The sequence below is a fragment of the Conger conger genome, chromosome 15 (genome assembly GCF_963514075.1).
Source record: "Conger conger chromosome 15, fConCon1.1, whole genome shotgun sequence".
Taxonomy (NCBI): Eukaryota; Metazoa; Chordata; class Actinopteri; order Anguilliformes; family Congridae; genus Conger; species Conger conger.
This window is the reverse complement of record NC_083774.1, coordinates 6,524,979-6,542,478: the sequence shown is the minus strand read 5'-3', so window position 1 is coordinate 6,542,478 and position 17,500 is coordinate 6,524,979. Positions and strand designations below refer to the sequence as shown.

The 17,500-nt window shown below is 53.9% G+C and overlaps 1 protein-coding gene across 1 annotated transcript in view; it reads left to right on the top strand.

Annotated features, from left to right (window-relative positions):
- kcnq1.1 (potassium voltage-gated channel, KQT-like subfamily, member 1.1) overlaps positions 1-17,500 on the top strand; it is a 123,759-nt gene that overhangs the window by 82,547 nt on the left and 23,712 nt on the right. Inside the window, exons 14-17 of the mRNA XM_061222516.1 lie at positions 488-563; positions 3,068-3,162; positions 3,986-4,032; positions 5,741-5,802. Coding sequence (XP_061078500.1) covers positions 488-563; positions 3,068-3,162; positions 3,986-4,032; positions 5,741-5,802 — 280 coding nt within the window. The remainder of the gene's footprint in view (positions 1-487; positions 564-3,067; positions 3,163-3,985; positions 4,033-5,740; positions 5,803-17,500) is intronic.

Sequence of the window (17,500 nt, the reverse complement as noted above, 5' to 3'; positions counted from 1 at the left end):
CGGGGCGGCAACGCAAGAGGTGCACTGTGTCTGCGGTGTTGGGGTGGGGGGCGGGAAAAGCTCACAGTTTGGTTACACGCTGCACAAAAACGTCCTTTTCTAAAGAGCTTTGTGTGCGACCTGTGGGCTTTGTCTTCAGTGGCCTCACCTGTCTCTATCCCTCCCTCCCCTACCTCTCTCTCTCTCGCTCTCTCGCTTTCTCTCTCGCTTCCTCACACACTGTCCTTTCCTTTCTTTCTCTCTCATTTCCACTCCCTGTTCCTTTCTCTTTCTCTTTCTCTTTCTTCCTTTCGTGCAGATCTGAACTGACATTGTTGTGTTTCGCTGAGGCTCATTGATCGCACAGCATTGTGTCAAAGCTGGGTTCCGCCTCCCTCACCTGTCTCTCTCTTTCTCTCTCTCCATCCCACCCCTCTCCCTGTCCCTCCCTCTCCCTCCCTCTCTCTCCCTCTCTCTCTCTCTCTCTCTCTCTCTCTCTCTCTCGCAGGTTCAGGGAGCCCCACAGGGCAGCAGTTCGGGTTATTCAGAGGATGCTGTACTTTGTGGCCAGAAAGAGGTTCCAGGTGAGTGTCAGTGAGCACCACTGTTTTTAGTCCGCGGTGTTAGTTGTGTCGACTGATACATTTCCCTTCATTCATGCATCTCTCCTGCCTGATATGTTTTACTATTGTGGGATCAGTTTGTCTTCAGCTTCTTCTCCTGTTTCTCTCATGCCAATATGAAATTAAACGGCGCTGAAATTGATCAGTTGAGCGTGCGGGGCAATGTCGGTCAGTATCACCAGCTCCCTCTGCAAACCGTCAACTGCCCCAGTTCAGTCCGCCAAGCGCCCCTTCATCTTCCCTCTCCACACACACACACACACACACACACACACACACACGTACACAAACACATGCACACAGACGCTCACACACACACACACACACACATACAAACACACAGAGATGCTCTATCACACACACACACACACACACACACACGTACACAAATACATGCACACAGACGCTCACACACACACACACACACACACATACAAACACACAGAGATGCTCTATCACACACACACACACACACACATACAAACACACAGAGATGCTCTATCCCACACACACACGCACACTCTGGCTCACGCACACATACAAACACACAGAGATGCTCAATCCTCCACACACACACACACACACAGTTACCTGCTAATGGCTTGACCGAGTCACCCAGCCTTTGTGGTGCTGCGTGGATCGTGTTCCCACAGGAAACAACAGGTGACAACAGGTGGTTCCCCCATGGCTCCCCTGCCACCCCGACCAGGTCAAGGGCACCGTGAGGTGAAAGCGTTCCGCACACTACCCCCCCGGGCCCCCTCGTCGCCTCCCTGCCGTTATCTGACACCGCCGCGGAGACAGAGTGGCCCCTTTATTTCACCTCCGGTGTTTTTCCCCTCTGCCTGTGTTTGCGGGGCTGCTTGCGCCTAAACAGAGGGTGTTTATTTTGAGTGAACGAGCCGTACCCAACACCCTGCCTGTCAATCAAACAAGCCATACCCAACACCCTACCTGTCAATCAAACAAGCCATACCCAACACCCTACCTGTCAAGCAAACAAGCCGTACCCAACACCCTACCTGTCAATCAAACAAGCCATACCCAACACCCTACCTGTCAAGCAAACAAGCCGTACCCAACACCTCACCTGGCAGTGTGCAGAGCCACACCCACAGCTCCCAGACTCATTTTCTGAAGCGACCCTGAATGTTCACAAATTTATGCAACACCCGGCTCGTATTAAACAATATTGTTTAGCCATGATTATATTGGCGATAGACCACAACCTCTCGTGCCTCATTGATTGTTGTGATATTTGTGATAGCCTCCATTCACGTATATTAAAGACAAAAAAAAAACTTTTCCGGTGACTCTAATCCTCCATTTTGGAAGCCCTGCACTAGTCATTAGCAGAATGGACACACACTGACTGTGTGAAACCACACCAGCGTCTCATCCCTCATTCACACCTTTAACCTGCCTGTCATCTCACTCTCTCTCTTTTTCATCTCTCCACACTGTTACCAAATGTGTCATCTCTCTCTCCTCTAAACTCTATCTCTCTTTCTCTCTGGGGCGGGGGGGAAAGGAGAGAGAGAGAGAGGGGGAGAGGGTGAGGATGGGGAGCAAGAGAGAGAGACAGGTGAGGGAGGCGGAACCCTGCTTTGGCACAATTCTGCACCTCACCTCTGTCCTCTGTATCTCAGACATTCTGTACTCTCTTTCTCCCTCCCTCCCACTCTCTCCCTCCCTCCCTTCCTTTCCCTCCCTCTCCCTCTCTCCCTCCCTCCCTCCCTCTCCCTCCCTCTCTCCCTCCCTCCCTCCCTCTCCCTTCCTCTCCCTGCCTCTCCCTCTCTCTCAGACCAGTGTCACTCTGGCGGTGTGACGTTGTGTTGCCGCTCAGGGACACACAGGGCGCTGATGAGCCAGCAGCCCGCGGCGCGAGGGCTGATGTCACCGTGGCGTTTACTCTCTCTCTCCTAAACTCTCTCCTGTTTCCCGTTCCTCGCCATGGTGTGAACGTTTGCCTGTTTCACGGGGACGCCTTGATCCCGAGTCGCCCTCGTTTCGCGACAAACGGGCAACCTCACGGTAGCGTCTGACGCTACACGGCTACTACAAATACAGTCACCAAAACAAAACAAGCGGGAAAAAAAGAACTGTGTTTCCACCACCCCTCCCCTCCCCCCCCCGCCCTCAGGCTGGCACTGACAGCCCTGCAGGAGCCAGGGCTGCGGTAGTTAGCGTAGCTAGCGTCCTCACGCTTATCAGCGAAAGACCTGATATAGCCATCCGTCCTCGTAAAACCCTCGGGCAGCCGTGTGAACTGCGTAGCGTCTCTGCGCTCCTCTCGTGTGTCTCTCCACACACCTCGCCGTTCCCGCCCGTCCCGCCCGCTGCACGTTCTCAACCGGAGGAATCCAGGTCACCGCGGAGACTGTCGACACGGGGGCGGTGGTCTGGGCCAGCGAAGAGATAAATATTGGTGATATCTCGCCCCCCCCCCCGTCTGTTTCCCTCAGCAAGCACGCAAGCCCTACGACGTGCGTGACGTGATCGAGCAGTACTCCCAAGGACACCTCAACCTCATGGTGCGCATCAAGGAGCTCCAGAGGAGGTGAGGACCCGGCTGAGCCCTTCCCCACTGGAGAGCTGAACCAGGCTCATTATAGCCCTTCCCCACTGGAGAGCTGAACCAGGCTGAACCAGGCTGGCTCATTATAGCCCTTTCCCACTGTAGAGCTGAACCAGGCTGGCTCATTATAGCCCTTTCCCACTGTAGAGCTGAACCAGGCTGGCTCATTATAGCCCTTTCCCCCTGTAGAGCTGAACCAGGCTGGATCATTATAGCCCTTTCCCCCTGTAGAGCTGAACCAGGCTGGCTCATTATAGCCCTTTCCCCCTGTAGAGCTGAACCAGGCTGGCTCATTATAGCCCTTTCCCCCTGTAGAGCTGAACCAGGCTGGCTCATTATAGCCCTTTCCCACTGTAGAGCTGAACCAGGCTGGCTCATTATAGCCTTTTCCCCTGTAGAGCTGAACCAGGCTGGCTCATTATAGCCCTTTCCCACTGTAGAGCTGAACCAGGCTGGATCATTATAGCCCCTTTCCCACTGTAGAGCTGAACCAGGCTGAACCAGGCTGGCTCATTACAGCCCTTTCCACTGTGGAGCAAGACCCTTAACCCCATATTGCTCCAGGGGAGATTGTCCCCTGCTTAGTCTAATCACAACTGTAAGTCACTTTGGATAAAAGTGTCAGCTAGATAACATCTAATACCCCTTTCCCACTGTAGAGCTGAACCAGGCTGGCTCATTATAGCCCTTTCCCACTGTAGAGCTGTACATGTTTGTGTGGTGTGTGTTTATATAGTGTGTACAGTGTGTGTGTGTGTGTGTGTGTGTGTGTGTGTGTGTAAAGGCTCTGTGTTCATCTTCGCAGGCTGGACCAGTCATTGGGGAAGATGACTTTGTTCCAGACCAGCTCAGGTACTGTGGCGTCTCTGGGACAGGGTGTACTGGCACAACCAGCAGTGCTGACACTGAGCCCAGAACTGCTCTCTCTCTCACCCCCTCTCTCTCTCTCCCTCCCTCTCTCTCTTACCCCCTCTCTCTCACCCTCTCTGTCTCTCTCCCTCCCTCTCTCTCTCACCCCCTCTCTCTCACCCTCTCTGTCTCTCTCCCTCCCTCTCTCTCTTACCCCCTCTCTCTCACCCTCTCTCTGTCTCTCTCCCTCCCTCTCTCTCTCACCCCCTCTCTCAATCTCTCCCTCCCTCTCTCTCTCACCCTCTCTCTGTCTCTCTCCCTCCCTCTCTCTCTCACCCCCTCTCTCTCTCTCTCTCCCTCCCTCTCTCTCTCACCCCCTCTCTCTCCCTCTCCCTCCCTCTCTCTCAACCCCTCTCTCTCTCTCTCCCTCCCTCTCTCTTACCCCCCTCTCTCACCCTCTCTCTGTCTCTCTCCCTCCCTCTCTCTCTCACCCCCTCTCTCTCTCTCTCCCTCCCTCTCTCTCTCACCCCCTCTCTCTCTCTCCCTCCCTCTCTCTCTCACCCCCTCTCTCTCTCTCTCCCTCCCTCTCTCTCTCACCCCCTCTCTCTCTCTCCCTCCCTCTCTCTCTCAACCCCTCTCTCTCACCCTCTCTCTGTCTCTTTGTCTGTCTCTGTCTGTCTCTCTCTCTCTCTCTGCATATTCCTAACCACAACCCTTTCTCTCTCCCTCCCTCTCTCTCTCCCCCACTCTCTCTCTCGGTGCCCTGTTCCTGAACTCTCGCTCAAAACCAGTCCTCTGCCAGCTCCCTGTAACATTTCAGCTTTTACAGGATTCAGAATCTCACCAAATCCATTTCCTGCCTGGCAAAGCAGGTCCATATAAACATCAAGCCAACCCTGCAGAATTTAAGACCTTTTTTATGGGCATGCCTTAAAGGCCTCATTTAGGCTCATATCAAACTATTGTTTATTGTTTTTGCGATGCAGTCTCTGCGATCCCTTTTAATATTCCCCTCTCTCACACTCTCTCACTCTCTCACTCTTTCCTTTCTTTGCCTGGTTGCAGGTGACGGGCTGTTGATATTTCATTTGTAATGGTCATGCGATGCTGATGAATTTCGCTGTTGTGAAACAGAAAGGGAAAACGATCGCGCGGTGTTGCTGCCGATTGTAATCGAGGTTAGCCTACTGCTACTCTGTCTTTCTCTCCCTCTCTCTCCCCCCTCTCCCTCCCTTTCCCCTCTCTCTCTCCTCCCTGTTTATCTGGTTCTGGAGTATGTGTTTGCCCTGGCCTGCGCAGTCCACACTCATCATTTAAACCGTTTAGCTGCGGCTCCTCTGGCTTACAGCCTTTGGGCTGGAGAGCGATTGCTCCAGACCTCCCTGACCTGTCCGGCCACTAATAACAGTGACGAGCTGGACTTACCGGGATGGGGATTGGGGGGGGGGGGTGGGGGTGGTCTGGGACAGTTGGAGGAAGTTTGTTCCTGTACCTGGCAGGTAGGGGGTGGTTACCATGGTAACTGCCTTCTAAAAGCCCTGACTTGCCCCTGTAGGCTCTGCACCATGGAAACGCCCAGCCCCCTTCCCACCTGACGCACCGCGTACTGTCAGGATGAGCTCTGATTGGCTGGGTGATTGGCCATGTTTGTCTTGTTTTGTTTGTTTGTTTGTGTTTATCTCTGATGTTTCCCACACTGCGCCCCTTTCAGAGCGGATGCGGGACAAAGGCACCAACACCATCGGGTCCAGACTCAACAGGATGGAGGAGAAGGTAGAGAAGCCCCCCCCGACATACACACACACACTCTCACACACACACACACACACACACACACACACACTCACACAGACACACACCACACACACACACACACACACACACACACACACACACACACACTCACACAGACACACACCACACACACATGCACACAGACACAGACACACACACGCACACACACACACGCACACAGACACGCACACACACACACGCACACACACACGCATGCACATACACACACACGTCACGCACACACACACACACACACACATGCACACGCACATGCACATTACGCACACATACACACACACACATACATACCACATGCACACACCACACACACACGCACACACCACACACACACACGTGCACGCACACGTGCACGCACACACATACACACACACATGTCACGCACACACACACACACATACACATGCACATGCACATACACACATTACGCACACACACATACATACCAAATGCACACACAACACACCACACACACACACACACACACACGCACTCACACGCACACTCGCACACACACACACATGCACACACACACACACACACACACACACACACACACACTCTGGATAACCTTCCTCAGATCAGGGCGGAGACACAAGGCTCCTCCTCCTGTGGGCAGAACCCCCCCTTCACTTGCCCCCTCCCCTTTATCCTTCCCATCATGCACTGGTTTGGCGGGACAGGAAGTACTGCTGTTGGCGCTCATATCGTGCCTGTCCACCGCACCCCCTTGTGTTCCCGTCCCGTCTTTACCTGCCAGACTCTCCTCCCTCCCTCTCCTGCGGGCAGTACTGAGCGATCATGATGGGTTACCATGCTTATCGCTGTGTTTTCATTACTGTTTCTCATGTTTTATTCATGTTGGCCCAGTATGGAAGTGTGTCTGTACTTGCCTCTGTACAAAGAGAACAGACTAAAACCCCAGTGTAGATGGTACTGTGTTGTTCTATGTGGGTTCCGCCGGGTTCAGGACGGAACCCTTAGTGTGGATGGTACTGTGCTGTTCTATGTGGGTTCTGCTGGGTTCAGGTCAGAACCCTTAGTGTGGATGGGACTGTCCTGTTCTATGTGGGTTCTGCTGGGTTCAGGACGGAACCCTTAGTGTGGATGGTACTGTGCTGTTCTATGTGGGTTCTGCTGGGTTCAGGTCAGAACCCTTAGTGTGGATGGGACTGTGCTGTTCTATGTGGGTTCTGCTGGGTTCAGGTCAGAACCCCCAGTGTGGATGCTACTGTGCTGTTCAATTTGGGTTCTGCTGCTTCGGTTCTGTTCAGTGGGCTCTTTGGGTTTGTCCTAGGGCAGTTGGTTCTGTTGCTGTCGGTTCAGTCATGGTGTTGAGTGAGCTCAGCTGATTCATTATCATGGTCTTCAACGGTATGTGCTCCATTTTGTGTGTGTGTGTGTGTGCGTGCGTGTGTGTGTTTGCGTGCACTTGCATGTACGTATGAGTGTGTGTGCACATGTGTGCCATATCTAATGCGCGTCTGAACCTGCCGTTGAGGACATGACACGTACGTCATCGTGTCAGCCCAGGTGAGGGTAACAGCAGGGACAGATCCCCGTCGCTGTGCTGTGGAAAACCTCCAGGCCTGGCCTGGCCTGTGCTGCTGACTCACTCCCCAGGTGAGGGTAACAGCAGGGACAGATCCCCGTCGCTGTGCTGTGGAAAACCTCCCGGCCTGGCCTGGCCTGTGCTGCTGACTCACTCCCCAGGTGAGGGTAACAGCAGGGACAGATCCCCGTCGCTGTGCTGTGGAAAACCTCCCGGCCTGGCGTGGCCTGTGCTGCTGCTGACTCACTCCCCAGGTGCCGCCACACAGACAGAGCTTTCCGCTGCGCTCACCGGCCTCCCCGCAGTAACCACGTCGTGACTTTTATTGTGCCGGGTATGTTTTTTTCCTCTCACTTCTTAGACAATATGTCGAGTCAGGCATTTGCAGAAACGAGCAGAAATAACACCCGGCGCTTCTCGTTCGCGCACTGAAAGCGGATCTTCGCGGAGGAGCCGCGGGATTGTGGGAAAGGCCTGTCGGATGTGCTATGGGCTTGCAGATAGCCAGCGCATCAGGGCCTGCAGTATCCTGTTTACTGCAATTTGGCAGATTTTGCAAGAGCTGCAAAGCTGTGCTTGGAGCAGGACAGAGATAAGAGAAAGGTCTGTAACGGTCTGCAGAGCTCAGAGGAGATAGAGGGAGATACACAGACACACACACACACAGCAGTCCAAAGTGGTACCAGGGTACTCCTTCCTGTAATCTGTGGCTTCCTCTCTGGTGGACACGGTTGATTGGCAGTGCACTACAGAATCTGGCAACTTGGGGGCAGGGGCCAGAATCAGAGATGAGCAGTTAGCAGAACCGTATCGCACCGTCAGATGACTCTGAATCAGCCAATAGAGCGCAGGTCTGTGGACTGTAATGTCAATGCCGTTATTCCTAACATCAGATTGTTATGGTTCATCTGCGAATCAGATACCCTGGAATCATGCGCTTTAACTTGATTCGTTTATCACTGGCACCGGACGAAATTTAGATATATTGTTCATAAGCCCAACATTCAGTGTTCATGTCAAACACATTCAACCTGCCCTTGCCTGCTAGACATACATTCAGCTCTTTCCTAAAAGTGTCCTTCCTCAGGGCCAGAGAGGGGGTGCCTTCATTACCCCGACTTCCTTCCAAAATGTTTTACAGAGGAGACGTGCGAGTGCTTTGCTCTAAAGGTATAAATCGCCCTCCAGTCTCCCTGCAGATGGAGATTTTTTACCCAGTCCAGTGGAGACTAACGCCACGTTGTCTCCATTCTACCTGTAAACCTGCGTGAACAGACACAGGCACCCCACCCCACCCTGCCTGCACCTCTATCCCCAACCATCCTCCCACCCCCACCCCACCTCCACCTGCCCCCACCTACACTTCCATCCCCCCACCCCACCTACACCTCCATCCCCTCACCCCATCCCCACCCCACCTACACCTCTATCCCTCCACCCCACCCCCACCCCATCTACACCTCCATCCCCCCCACCTACACCTCCATCCCCCCACCCCACCCCCACCCCACCTACACCTCCATCACCCCACCTACACCTCCATCCCCCCACCCCACCTACACCTCCATTCCCCCACCCCACCTACACCTCCATCACCCCACCCCACCTTCACCTCCATCACCCCACCCCACCTACACCTCCATTCCCCCACCCCACCTACACCTCCATCACCCCACCCCACCTTCACCTCCATCACCCCACCCCACCTACACCTCCATCACTCCACCCCACCTACACCTCCATCACCCCACCCCCACCCCACCTACACCTCCGTCCCCAGACGTCCTCCCGCCCGGTGAGCGTAAGGAAGGCTGGGTGCCAGCGGTTGTGTCCGTGGGGTTTTAGGGGCTGAATTGTACAAATGATGGTAATGGGAGCAGCATGAGCCCTGGGAGCCTGGTGCTGATGGACTACCGTTCTAACCAGCGCCTTTATTCAAAACAAATGTTGGCACGGGCGTCCTGTCCCGCTCCTGGGTGAATACGTCCCTGCCTCAGCACAGGCCTGAGCGTGGCAGAGACCCAGTGGGGCGGCGGGGGGCAGGGAGCGGGGGGGGGGGGGAGGGGGGGCTGGTGGAGGCGGGGGTTCATCCTGTAGGGGTGGGGGGGGGTAATAATGCGGGTCTTCGCATTCTCTCCAGGAATGAGAGACATTGCTGTGCTGGAACGAAACCCCCCCCCTCCCGCTATGGAGCCAGGGCCACGTCTCGCCTGGGGGAGCAGGGTGCGTGTCTGTGTGTGCGTGTGTCTGTGTGTGTCTGTGTGTGTCTGTGTGTGCGTGTGTGTGCGTGTGTGTGCGTGTGTGTGCGTGTGTGTGCGTGTGTGTGAGTGTGTGCGAGTGTGTGAGTGTGTGAGTGTGCGAGTGTGCGCGTGTGCGCGTGTGCGCGTGTGCGAGTGTGCGAGTGTGCGAGTGTGTGTGAGTGTGAGTGTGTGTGTGTGACTGGCGATGTGACCTGTGCTTGCTGACAGACAGAGCCTCCTGTCCTAATAACAGCCTGTAATGTCTCTGCGTCTCTAATGAAAAGTCTGTCAGACAAACGCCCCCCCCCCCCCCCCCCTCTCTGGAGTCCTCCATTTACAATCACCACCACCCGGAACTGTGTGTTCTGTGCACTGTCTGTCTGTCTGTCTGTCTGTACTGCACACTCACCGTCTGTCTGTCTGTCTGTACTGCACACTCACTGTCTGTCTGTCTGTACTGCACACTCACTGTCTGTCTGTCTGTCTGTACTGCACACTCACAGCCTGTCTGTCTGTACTGCGCACTCACTGTCTGTCTGTCTGTACTGCACACTCACAGCCTGTCTGTCTGTCTGTACTGCACACTCACTGTCTGTCTGTCTGTACTGCGCACTCACTGTCTGTCTGTCTGTCTGTCTGTACTGCACACTCACAGCCTGTCTGTCTGTCTGTACTGCACACTCACTGTCTGTCTGTCTGTACTGCGCACTCACTGTCTGTCTGTCTGTACTGCACACTCACTGTCTGTCTGTCTGTACTGCACACTCACTGTCTGTCTGTCTGTCTGTCTGTACTGCACACTCACAGCCTGTCTGTCTGTACTGCGCACTCACTGTCTGTCTGTCTGTACTGCACACTCACTGTCTGTCTGTCTGTACTGCACACTCACTGTCTGTCTGTCTGTACTGCACACTCACTGTCTGTCTGTCTGTACTGCACACTCACAGCCTGTCTGTCTGTCTGTCTGTACTGCACACTCACAGCCGGTCTGTCTGTAAGAGCCAGGCTAAACACTCCTCCAAAATCCTCTAAAGATTCCAAACCGAAGTTGAACCGCAACACATGTGTTTTATGGTGGTGTTTGATTTCCACATGTCCGTACCAACACGTGGAGAATCATTCTGCTTCCCTGGGCTTTCACAGTTGGGTTAGAAATCGCCACGCCAACGCTGTTAGACCCCAGCGCTGGACTCCTACCTCCAACTGCATCGTGTTTGTGTGGAAAGACCTTTCAGCTGAACATGCCCTTAAACCTGACTCCTATAAGTCCCCTCCGCTCCTCTTTTACCTGAATCTGTGCAGTATTTACTGTGAATCTCTGGGCTCTCTGTGGCTTATCCAGGGCTTATCTGAGCAAACAGCCACCGCATGTCACCCCGGCTACAGAAATAACACGACGGTTGGAACCAGGGACCGTCAAATCCAGCCCTGGTTTTCTCTTCTCTCCTCGGTAATTCACTGAAATTTTTTTTTGCTACTGGTTGGCCAGACTGTCTTCACACCTGACTGACAGGCCAGGACATTTGGGGTGACGTAGTGCCGGATACTCTCCTAAGCCTGCGGTTCGCAGCCCTGTTCCTGGAGTTCCTGTAAGTTTTCACTCCCTAACAAAAGCACACCTCACTCGACAGCTAGAGCTAGTTTGGCCTCTCATTCATGGAATCAGGTGTGCCGAAAAACCTTGTGTGCCTCGAACATCCAAATAGCCCGTTCAAACCTCCATTTCTTTCTCCTTCTTTTTTTTTTTTTTTTAAAGATATTTTTTAGGCCTTTTTCAGCTTTATTGGACAGTATATAGTATAGAGAGACAGGAAGAATGGGAGCGAGAGAGAGGGAAAGACATGCGACAAATGTCGGAAGCTCGGATTCGAACCGCCGACGTCGCGGCTCGCAATGAGCATGCGGTCAGTGCTCTACAGGCTGCGCCACCGAGACACCCCCATTTCCTTCTCCTTCTGACTTCATCTTCAACAGGCGTACTGTCTGTTTGCTGTCGGGCGGTGCAGAATATCGCACATGAACACTTCGGTGGACTGACAGTGTTGGTTTGTGACTGTTCGCACTGTGGCCATTGGCAGCCGACCCCATCTCCTTCAGATAGTCCCCTGCTATAAACAGTCATATTTATTACTGTGTGCAGAATGACTGGCTGTAATCTGTCAGTGTAACACTGCCCTGTATCCTGGTAATGTTCCCATAGTAACAGTGGTCCGTAAGAACAGCCTGGCCTTGCGTCACGCTGGAGTACTTGAATAGTGCCAGACAGGAGCTGAGTAATCATTTATAGGGTGTTTTTTTTATTTTTTATAAGGGTCGTAACAGCGCACTTCGCGGTAGATAAAAGCGCTCTCCGCGAGCTGCTGTGTACTCTATCTGAGTCCTCTTGGCGTTTGGAGTGAGAGTCACTCGGGATTACAGTTTCCGCCAGAGTGCCTGAAATGTGATTGGCTCCTGGGGGGAGGACGCTGGTAATAATGAGAATGGAATATGGGTTTACGAGAATAAAAAAGGAGCTTATAAGAATAGAATATGGGTTTTATGAGAATAGAATATTAATTTATGACAATGAAGGGTGGGTTTATGAGAATAGAATATGAATTTATGACAATAGAATATGAGTTTATGAATGAGAAGACGGCACAAATGTGAGCTCAACGCCGAACGTGTTGAACCGCCTGGGAGGGGCATGGCAGCCATTTTGTGGCGGGGGCCGCTGTCCTGGCCTTGGTGGCAGCAGGGAACCTGCGGGGTTGGGTGGGGGGAGGAGGACTGTCCCAAGGTCACGGTGTACGTACGAGGGAGCGATAGCGGAGCGCAGCGCGTTTCGGGGCATTACTGCGGCACGGCGGGGTCCCTATCAGCGCCGTCCGTCCTGCGTCATGGAGCCAGGGGCGGGGAGGGGGGAGGGGGCTGGCAGAGAATGGAGGGGGTGAGGGGGGGGGGAGGGAGCTGGCAGGGAATGGAGGGGGTGAGGGGGGGGGGGAGGTTTGGGGGCAGAGAATGGAGGGGGTGAGGGGGGGAGGTTTGGGGGCAGAGAATGGAGGGGGTGAGGGGGGGGGGAGGGGGGGGGGAGGTTTGGGGGCAGTTGGACGGGTGCCTCTGGTGCTCCAGTGTAGCAGTTGATGCTATCAGCACCCCCCACACTCCCTCCAGCTGGGACCGGGGGGGTGCTCTGGCACACGGCCCTGATTCTGGCTCCCAGCCCGGGGTGTGTGTGTGTGTGTGTGTGTGTGTGTGTGTGTTGGGGGGGTATGGGGGGGCTCAGCCCTGATTCTGGCTTCCAGCTTGGGGTGTGTGTGTGTGTTGGGGGGCGGGGGGTATGTGGGGGCTTAGCCCTGATTCTGGCTCCCAGCTTGGTGGGTGTGTGTGTGTGTGTGTGTGTATGGGGGGGGGGGGGTTCGCCCTGATTCGGGCTGTGTGCTGGGCTTGCAGGACGGGCAGGGGGGGGTATGGATGGGGAGGGGGGGGACTCACTCGTTTTTGTTTGCTTTGCGATGTGGACTCCTGCCAACTGCCAGAGAGTTTCAGATTACACAAGTGCAGTCAGACTTATCTCTGGGACAGAGAGAGAGAGGAGGGTGAGGACTGTCCACCAAATGAGATTTTCCAGAGCCGTACTTTGTTTCTGTATACGTGTGTGTGTGTGTGTGTGTGTGTATGCACATATGTGCGCGTGTATGTGTGTATGTGTGCATGTTTGCGTGCATATGTGTGTGCACGTTTGTGTGTGCATCTGTCTGTGTATGTGTGTATGCATGTGTTTGTATGTCTGTGTATGTGTGTGTGTTTGTGCACTTGTGTGTACGTGTGTGTGTGTGTGTGTGTGTGCACATGTGTGTGTGCACCTGTGCGTGTATGTGTGCATGTTTCTGTGTGTATGTGTGCACGTACGTTTGTGTGTGCATATGCATGCGTGTGTGTGTGTGTGGATATGCATGTGTTTCTATGTCTGTGCATGCGTATGTGTGTGTGTTCTGTGAAACTCCTGTCTGATTTGTGCAGAGAAAAGTGCTTTTAGGTCTGCAGCTCCGGGCGCTGACAGTGTTGTTTTTGGGAGAAATCCGTTGGTGTGAGAGTGAGCAGAGCCCCTCCCCTGGCTGTCGGGGCGTGTGGAGTGGCCCGGGGCAGGCAGTGGCATTGCTGAATGATGGGATTAAAATTAATGATTACTTTAATGATGATTCAATTAAATTGCTGTATTTTTCCTGTCTGAGGGCAGCATTTCCACTGCTGATTCAGTCAAACAGTGAGAACAAGTGCTGGTAAAAACGGCATTTTTCATTCATAATGTTTATGGCGGTCGGAACATATGCACGCACGCACGCGCACGCGCACACTGTCGAACGCGCACACACACACACAGGCACACACACACACGCAGGCACACACACGGGCGCACACGCACACTCACAGGCACACACACTCTCACACGCACACTCACAGGCACACACACTCTCACACGCACATACACACACGCACGCACACACAGAGGCGCGCGCACACACACACACACACACAGGCACACACACTCACAGGCACACGCACACGCACACACGCACACACGCACACACACATACACACAGGCACACACACACAGGCACACGCACACACACACACACACACACACAGGTGTGCTCTGTAGAGTGCTGGGTGTTGAGTGAGGTGCAGCTGTGGTCTGCAGGAGGAATGTGGAGCTCAAACTGAGCCCAAATTAAATCCACCACACGCCACCCCCCTGCATATCAGAGCCCAGCACCCCCTCCCCCTCTCTCTCTCTCTCTCTCAGCCTCTCTCCCTCTCTCTCTCTCTCTCTTCCTCTTGCTCCCTCTCTTTCTCTTGCTCTCCCTTACCCCCTCTCTTTCTCTCTCTGTCTTTCTCTCAGCCTCTCCCCCTTTCTTTCTCTCTCCATCTCGCGCTCTTTCTATCTCTCCCTCTCGGTCTCTCTCTCTTTCTCAGTCCTTCTCGTTTTCTCTCCCTCACTCCCGTTCTCTCTCTCTCCCTCTCACTCCCACTCACCCTCCCCCTCTCTCTGTCTCTCTCTCTCTTTCTCTCTCTCCCTCCCTCTCTCTGGCATAGATTCTGGCCTTCCTCCTCACCCAGCTGGGGGGGGTGAGGTCCAGAGGGGATTTGGCCTCTGTACAGGTCATGATCCTCTGATCCCCCTGCCCCTCCCAGGGGCCCTGTCATGGTGCATCGGCTTTTTAAGACCGTGCACCTGCTGTTGGCCCACCGGCTGGCACTTACCGCTAACTCAGCCCTGCGCCGTGGGGCCCACACTGACCGCTAACTCCACCCTGCACTCTGGGGCCCACACTGACCGCTAACTCCACCCTGCACTCTGGGGCCCACACTGACCGCTAACTCAGCCCTGCACTGTGGGGCCCACACTGACCCCTAACTCAGCCCTGCGCCCTGGGGTTCACACTGACCGCTAATTCTGCCCTGCGCCCTGGGCCCCACTTCCAGGAAGCTGTTTTTCTGTGTCCGTCCAGGAGGGAAAACCAGTCTAACAAGACACATGGCACAACATCCCCTGGGGATTCCTCTCCCTCTCAGATTCCTGCATTCTCTCTCTCTTGCTCTCTATCTCTCTATCTCTCACACTCTCACACACACGCACATACATACACACCAACTCTCTCTATCTGTGTTATACACACAGGCACAAATCAGTGGGTTACGAGCTGTATGTCTGTCTACTAGGGTCCAGAGTCTCTGTTTAAGGATGCATTGTGCAGCCCAGCATGTCTGTCTTGGGGCGTTGTGTGCACTCTGTGTAGCGTGTTGTGTGCATTAGGGCACTCCCTGTAAAGGTGTAGTGTGTACTCTGTGTTAGGGTGTAGTGTACACCCTTTGTTTGGGTGCAGTGTGTACTCTATGTTAGGGTGTAGTGTGCATTAGGGTGTAGTGTGTACTCTCTGTGTTAGGGTGTAGTGTACACCCTGTGTTAGGGTGTAGTGTGTACTCTGTGTTAGGGTGCAGTGTACTCTCTGTGTTAGGATGTAGTGTGCATTCGGTTGTAGTGTACACCCTGTGTTCGGGTGTAGTGTGTACTCTATGTTAGGGTGCAGTGTACTCTCTGTGTTAGGGTGTAGTGTGCATTAGGGTGTAATGTACTCTCTGTGTTAGGATGTAGTGTGCATTAGGGTGTAGTGCACTCCCTGTTAGGGTGTAGTGTGTACTCTGTGTTAGGGCGCAGTGTTTTCTCTGTGTTAGGAGTATAGTGTACACCCTGTGTTAGGGTGCAGTGTACGCTCTGTGTTAGGGTGTAGTGTGCATTAGGGTGCATAGTATTCTCTGTGTTAGGGTGTAGTGTGCATTAGGGTGCAGTGTATTCTCTGTGTTAGGGTGTAGTGTACATTAAGGTGTAGTGTACTCTCTGTGTTAGGGTGTAGTGTGCATTAGGGTACAGTGTATTCTCTGTGTTAGGGTGTAGTGTGCATTAGGGTACAGTGTATTCTCTGTGTTAGGGTGTAGTGTGCATTAAGGTGTACTGTACTCTCTGTGTTAGGGTGTAGTGTACATTAGGGTACAGTGTACTCTCTGTGTTAGGGTGTAGTGTGCATTAGGGTGTAGTGTATTCTCTGTGTTAGGGTGTAGTGTGCATTAGGGTGTAGTGTACTCTCTGTGTTAGGGTGTAGTGTGCAGCAGATGCTCTTGTCAGCAGTCAGGATGTGGAAGTCCAGCACTGACTGGGCAGAATCGGGTGGGCGGAGCCGTCCTGCATTCTCCTTCCCTCTGGAATGTGGTCTCAGTCCTGGCGGCTCTCTCTCAGATCGGCGCACCTGCGTCACGCCCAACCGGCGCCCCCCGCACACCGCACCCCGTACCCTTTACGGGGACCCTGCACAGGTGTGCCCGGCACCTCACGCTGGGCTTTGACTGCACAGCCGGCAGGGATCTGCATCCTCACGGGCTGAGAACCACTGGTTTTCCACCCTCACTTTACCTGGGAGTCAGATGTTAAGGCAGTCTGGCCAATCAGTAGCACTAATTAGCTGAAAGCAAAGGTTTATGGGATTGCAGCAATCCGTTATGTGATGGGCGGACTTGATGTTTTGGGAGGAAGGGGGTGGGGGGTGTCCCAGTCATTTACCTTAACCACGACGCTACAGGCCGCCACCGATTTGTGAGCTGATCTGGTGGCTGATAGAGACTTCGCTGACTGAACCTCAGTAACTGACCTCAGATCAGTGATGGCTCTCTAATCCTGCGACAGAAAGAGAGCAGCAGAAGTGGTGGGTGGTCTCCTCTCTGCCCTTCTGTGAAGCGGGTCGCCCTGTGAACCCAAACACCGCTAAAAACAGCTCTCCCAGCTAGCATAGCCGCAGGACACAGGTCCAAAAAGCCTGAGTCATGTAGCCAGTGTGCCTCAGTCTGTATAACTCTCATTTCCCTTTGAGTTCAATTGCGGCGTATATGTTTTACTGTCTCGCAGAGCGTTAAGTAGGAGGAAACAGTGGGGTTTAAATGAGGTGATGGGGAGAGCCTGGGTGGTATTTTGGGGGTCCCCCCCGTGCCGGGCACGGCGGTGTGGTGAATGTGATGCTTCTCGGGGGCGGGGTGACTGTTTTCCCTGGGGTGGTTTTGGGCGGCGTGCCTCGTCGGGGGGTTTCTGGGACTGTGGGGTTTAGCGCCGTCAGGGTTTAGTCGTTTATTTTAGTTGAGGACGGTGTGGAAGTGCGGGCTCAGATGAGGTAATGAATAAAAAACGGAGGGATTCCTCCGCAGATAGGGGGGGGTTTTTAACCCCCGCCCGACGCCTCTCAGCTAACACAAAGGCCCGGGACGCTGATCTCCAGCGAAGCTCAAACACACTTCACAGTGTAATCCCCGCTCAGAGAGAGTCATTATGAGCTAATCTGCT